Source organism: Mixophyes fleayi, chromosome 3 (genome assembly GCF_038048845.1).
Source record: "Mixophyes fleayi isolate aMixFle1 chromosome 3, aMixFle1.hap1, whole genome shotgun sequence".
In the NCBI taxonomy this organism is placed as follows: Eukaryota; Metazoa; Chordata; class Amphibia; order Anura; family Limnodynastidae; genus Mixophyes; species Mixophyes fleayi.
Genome location: NC_134404.1, coordinates 105,535,273 through 105,541,801, shown reverse-complemented (window position 1 = coordinate 105,541,801; position 6,529 = coordinate 105,535,273). Strand labels below are relative to the sequence as shown.

At 38.4% G+C, this 6,529-nt stretch overlaps 1 protein-coding gene across 1 annotated transcript; it reads left to right on the top strand.

Annotated features, from left to right (window-relative positions):
• The first annotated feature begins 1,681 nt into the window (after positions 1 to 1,681).
• ACTRT3 (actin related protein T3) lies at positions 1,682 to 2,924 on the top strand. The gene has a single exon (XM_075200571.1). It carries the CDS (start codon positions 1,753 to 1,755, stop codon positions 2,872 to 2,874), a length of 1,122 nt encoding a protein of 373 aa, XP_075056672.1. The 5' UTR covers positions 1,682 to 1,752; the 3' UTR covers positions 2,875 to 2,924.
• The last annotated feature ends 3,605 nt before the right edge of the window (positions 2,925 to 6,529 follow it).

The window sequence follows — 6,529 nt, the reverse complement described above, 5'->3', positions numbered from 1 at the left end:
TAGTTTATCTTACATATGTTCGCTTCACACCAGCTTTTCTCATACATGCCTCCTGTCCACAAGTTTTTCTCACACATGTTCCCTGCCTACCAGCATTTCTTACACATACCAATTAGCCCATCAGTTTTTCTCACACACACTCCAACCCCCAAGAGCCTATCTCACATGCACCATAGCCGCCAGGTTAAGGTTTTCTTACACATGTCCATCTGCCTACCAGCTTTCCCCTTACTTGACCCCCCGTCAAACAGCTTTTCTCACGCATACCATCTGTCCACCAGGTTTTTCTGACACATGTCTCCTGCCCACCAGCTTTTCTCTCACCTGCCCTGTGCCCACCAACTTTTCTTTCACATGTAACATTCTGCTCACCAGCTTTTCTCAAACATGCCCATCTGCTCACCAGCTTATCTCACATATGCCACCCTCTGCCTACTAGCTTCATCACACATACTTCCCTGCCTAGAAGCTTTTTTAGCTTAAAACCCCACACTGCCTAACAGATTTTCTCACACATGTCACCCCAGCCTACCAGCTTTGCACTTACTTGTCCATATGCCCACCAGTGTAACAACATTACCCTTCTGCCTGACTCTCCAACAGCGCACTCCATACACAAGATCTTTGCAGACGCAGCCAGCCTCCACTGTGTACCATGTATCTGTAACAGTCACGTGACACTGAGATGAGACAGACAGAGCAGCAAGAAGGACCCCCACTGCTGCTCTATCAGTGTATCCACTAGGCCTGCAGCCATGGTATGTTGCCATTGATGTTGATTGCTGCACCATGGGGGTCACGAGTGGCGCACCCCACATCCTGGCACACTTGGGTGCCACTTAAAATTTTCTTGCATACCACTGGTTGCCGATGGGTGACTTAACTCATTCTTTAAAAAGCAGCCCCAGGGAGCAGGCAGATAACTCAGACAGAATTTACTTATGTGTGGGCGGAGTTATGGGTGGAGTTTGTTGGAGTCATGGGTGGAGCTTATGGGCAGAGTCACAGGCAGTCCTTTTTATTTAGCAGCTGCTCTTACCCATTTCAAGCACATGCACACTCAGGGAAGTGAATGAATTGGCTTCTACAAGAAGCTGTGGAAGCCTGTCCCCTGTAGGCAGATTTTTAGTACCAGGAAACCCCCTAAGTGTGCCCCAGACCTCAATGATCATAGCTACAGATGACCGCCACAAAAAGGCTAGAAGGTATAGAAGGTATATATGTTTTCAGGTGTAGACTGGGAACTAAATTCACCAGAGGATCTTCTAGTCCCAAGTCAAAGTCAAACTCTATGTTTAGTAAAAGAAAATTATGTGAAAAGGGAATTTCTGTCTTTCTAATATTACAAAACTGTGAACTAACCAAATAAACTTATGTAAATTAACCAAATAAACTTATGGCATTAAACATGTGAGCTAAATAATATAATTATCTGCATACTACCATGAGCTCTTGTAACTTGATTTACTCCTAGATCCTTTATAACCAACTCCAACCCTTCCTTGCTGTATGATCAACATGCCTTGTAGATACATGTTAGAAAAGTAAACAACTAGCACTACAAAGTAATCTAGCACAAGCTGGTTGTGGAGATGTCTTTGTTACATCAATCACCTTAACATGGAGGCCTTTGTGACATAGGTTATTACATCATACTTTATTTCTATATCACTATCAGCCAACATATGTTACATGTGGATAAAGACAACAAGTCACCAATGAAGAGAAGTGATCACCTTTACAGAAACCAATATGGATGATTTTCCACCTGCTATAGTTATAGACAATGGCTCAGGGCTGATAAAAGTAGGAGTGTCGGGAGATAAAGAGCCACGGTTCATTTACACAAACATAATAGGTCGGGCAAAGGCAAGGTCTGTCATGATTGGAGGTGGCCAGAAGGAATACTTTATTGGAGAGGAAGCACAAGCAAAAAGGGGAATCCTTTCCATTAAGTATCCTGTGGAACATGGAGTTATCACATCTTGGGAAGACATGGAGCTTGTCTGGAAACATATCTATTTCCACAACTTAAAAATGAATCCATCCGAAAGACCAGCTCTTATTACAGAGCCACCGCTCAACCCACTTTCCAACAGAGAGAAGATGGCAGAAATATTTTTTGAAAAATTCCAAGTACCAGCCATGTATGTTGCTATCCAAGCTGTGTTGGCTCTTTATTGCTCTGGCAGGATAACTGGCTGTGTGGTGGACAGTGGAGATGGTGTAACCCATTCTGTGCCAATCTTTGAAGGATACTGCCTTCCCCATGCAGTGCTAAGACTGGATCTTGCTGGGAGTGACCTAACAGAATACCTGATGAGGATATTGAGTGAAAGTGGCACCTCTTTAGTCAGTTCAGCAGAAAGAGAGATCGTTAGAGACATCAAAGAGAAGCTGTGCTATGCTGCAGTAGATATAGATGAAGAGATGAGAAGAAAGCCACATGAACTGGAGGTGGAATACAAACTTCCCGATGGAAAAGTGATCAGAATTCACAACCAGAGGTTTCGATGCCCAGAAATACTCTTTGCACCAGCTAACATTGGCATGGAAGCTCCGGGTATTGACAGACTCTGTTTCAATACAATAACAAAATGTGACATTGACCTCAGAACCACATTTTATTCAAATATACTCATGTCAGGAGGATCAAGCCTGTTTAAAGGGATTGATGTGCGACTGGCCAAAGAACTTACCAAGCTGGTTTCTGCAGAGTGTCACGTGAATGTCTTTACTCCACCTGAACGGGTGACCGCCGTATGGATGGGAGGATCCATCCTTTCATCTCTCTCCGCTTTCCAGAAAATGTGGATAAAAATATCAGAATTCGAGGAAATCGGACCAAATATTGTCCATAGGAAATGTTTCTAAGTGGTTTCTTTGCATACTGAGTAAATAAAAGGTGATCTGCCACATTATAACTTTTTTATTTTTTTATGTAAGTATATAGAACATTTAGGGGGGTATTCAATTGTCCGCGGGTTTGAGCGCGGAAAAACTAATACCGTTAATTCGGTAATCTTTCGCTGGATTTCAGCTCGCAGCTCCCTGAGCAATCCCGCCGACAATTGAATATGACCCATAATCTTTTTTCAAGAGATGTATTGAAAAACCGTATGTAATATAATACTGATAAAGTTATACTGTCTCAAATTTACTGTAACAAATTAAAACAATGAGAATGACATAATTTCTTATTTAGCACCGTGGTTGGTATTCATCAGATTTTAAGTTAAATGAATAGGAATGGCAAGCAATGCTTTGCATTCTGTTAGATGACAAAGCATAAAAGAAAATATGGAGCTAATATACAAGTTACTCTCAAAGGCAAATCTAAAAATGGAACATAGCACAATTTTTTAATTTATATTATTTCTAATTTACAACACAATGATTTGCAAATTGTTGCTAATGACATTGATTGCTTCAATCCAGTATAAAAATAAACTTGTTTTAACTGTCTATTTGTAAGAAAAATATTTCCGCTGACATTTCAATTCAGTATCAAAAGATAGTAGTCATATCTTTCATTTTACATATAGTTTAGTAATTTGCTTATATAGTAAAACATTATGTATGTATCCCACATCTGCTAGCATACATAGTAAGTGTCATCTTCACTCCAGAATATATCCTATAACTTTTTAGAGAACCAATGTACCCTACTTTAAACTTGAAGGTGTGAGGACAGCTTTTCATTTATGCAAATATCCAGCACTATATATAAAGTTTATTTATTAGCTATCTAATATTATAATGCCCATTCATTTTGTGGACTAACCACATTACTACGATTGTAACTCAAGCCAAAATATAGTGAATAATAAGGCATTGACTGAATATGAAACAAACTTTAATCATACAAATGTGATGTTCTTCATATTATGCAACAACGCACATTTTTGCATTTGCATTGCTGCAATTCTCTGCATGAAAATTTACACAGCAACAACACCATAATCATCAATATTTATTTATATATCACCAGCAGATTCCGTAGCGCTATACAATTGGGAACAAACAGTGATAAAACAATACTGGGTAATACATACAGAGAGGTAAGAGGGCCCTGCTCGCAAGCTTACAATCTATGAAAACTTGTTTTACCTCTGATCTAATCACTATTTATCTCAATAAATATTACTTCAGTCACGCTGTTCCAGCAACAATTATAGTGTTTAACAGGTAGTGATATCATTTACACCTCATGTATGTATTTATTTTATTAGTATAATTTGTAATTAGTATATTTTTAAATAAGTAAATAATTAATGACACACTCACTAATTCAACACATGTATTTATTTACCACTACTATAGTATTAAGAATACAGAACATGATCGATAGTTGTATACTGGTTCATCATGTATATACTTACCTTGACAGCATACAATGTTAATATTGCAGTATTTACATTATGGAACAAGATTGTTAGCTGTTTACTTACCCATTATGTACAACTTACTTTGATAATATAATTTTCATCCAATTTTTACCTATTCATAATTTACTAACAATAATATACCAATTAGTTAAACTTACAACAGAAGCAATAATAGTGACGGTTGATGGTGGATGAATTTTGAATCAACAATACAAATATGGAACAAGAAATATAATGAAAATACTTATATGACACAATTTAGTAATTCTATACAATTACAGAATTATAAGTAAATTAATATTATAAATACATAATATAATATAAAATACTCATATGTAATATTTAATAGTACTAAATAATTAAAAACCTAAAAAACAAAAAATAAAGAAATAATAGAAATAAAAAAAATATAAAAACAATAATAAAAAATTCAAAAAAACAATAAATAAATAAACAAATACAAATTTAGAATAACATAAATAAATATTAAAAAAATACATATTTTTTCCTATATATACAATTATAATACTGTTTTATGCATAAACTTTCATATACACTACATGTATATCTGTCATATAAATTTATAAATACTAAGGTGAGGCATAGGTGGTTAAGGGATTAACGTTATACCCCAAGCTTATTGACATATGTATTATAACACAGTAAAATATACTTTTTTTCATGTGCATATCTGGATTACATACTGCACTGTTACAGCATCCCCATACGACATAATCCAGCATAGAGATCCAATAACAATTAGTAAGAACACTACCATAATGAGAAATATGCTGATTGGCTGTAAGCGCTATAAAACTGACCCTTTCTCAGCAGTCTAGTAATTTCCCATGATTAAGCACGTTGGCGAAATGTACGTCGGGTTGACGCCACGTTAGGTGACATCACAACAGGAAGCGTGGCAGCTAGCAGTGGTGTTTGACCCCTAAACTTAGTGTACCAAAGCAGACAATTCTGACTACAGTGAAATTTTACCGTTCGAGCTATACTAATATTAGCATATAATTATATCATCTTGGTTGCGGAAGTACTCTCTGTACAATTTACGCTGCATAGACAGCGAAAACCACAGGGAGAAACTCTGTTGCAGCATGTATATAAATTATCAGACTATGGGCTAGATTTACTAAGCTGCTGGTTTGAAAAAGTGGGGATGTTGCCTATAGCAACCAATCAGATTCTAGCTGTCATTTTGTATAAGATACTAAATAAATGAAAGCTAGAATCTGATTGGTTGCTATAGGCAACATCCCCACTTTTTGAAACCCGCAGTTTAGTAAATCTAGCCCTATGAGGGGAATTTAACTAGTTACATAAGCACCTATTAGTCCAAGTTCTTGAACAGTGTTGTAATATGCACATAATTTATCAGACTATGAGCGGAATATAACTAGTTACACAAGCACTGATTAGTCTAAGTTCCTGAACAGCAGTGACCCGCTGTACGAGCAGGTAGTTAGATAAGAGCCTTTATTATAATTTTGCCTATTGAATCCACACAGCAAGATACTATCTTAATAACAGTGTCTAATACACTGCTGCCACCTATAGTCCGTTTATATGTAAGAGAATCACTGTCTATCTAATAGGCGTAAAACTGATGCTTTGTATCTAACAATCTGGGTTTTTACAAGAAATACTTTAACCCCATGAATACACCCATTACATCTCAAGGACTATCTGTTTGGCTAGTTTTCATCCTTTTGGGCAATTTTTCAACTTATGTTTCAGGCCATTAATACCTGCACGTACCATTGGATTATTGGCAGGCGCGGGCTGGGAAAGGGAAGCCCGGGGGGCAGACAGGCGGCTGTATCACATGACAGGGGATGCGGCCGCATCATTGATGACACGGCCGCATCCCCTGTCATGTGATGCGGCCGCCTGTGCGCTGACACGGTCGCATCTGATATCATCAGATGCGGCCACGGGGGGGAATTATGTATTTTGCATCGGGGGGGCGGCCGGCCGGCCTACCCCCCGGGCCGCTGGGTCAGGCGGCTATTAGGGCCGGGGGGTTGCCCCCCTGCCCCCCGGGCCAGCCCGCCCATGATTATTGGGTACTTTCACTAGTCTGTTCCGGATCTGCATGGCATTATATTTGTTAGATTAGCCCCACCACC

Coding starts and splice junctions, on each gene's coding strand:
- ACTRT3 (XM_075200571.1), top strand. CDS start 1,753: ATGGATGATTTTCCACCTGCTATAGTTATAGACAATGGCTCAGGGCTG.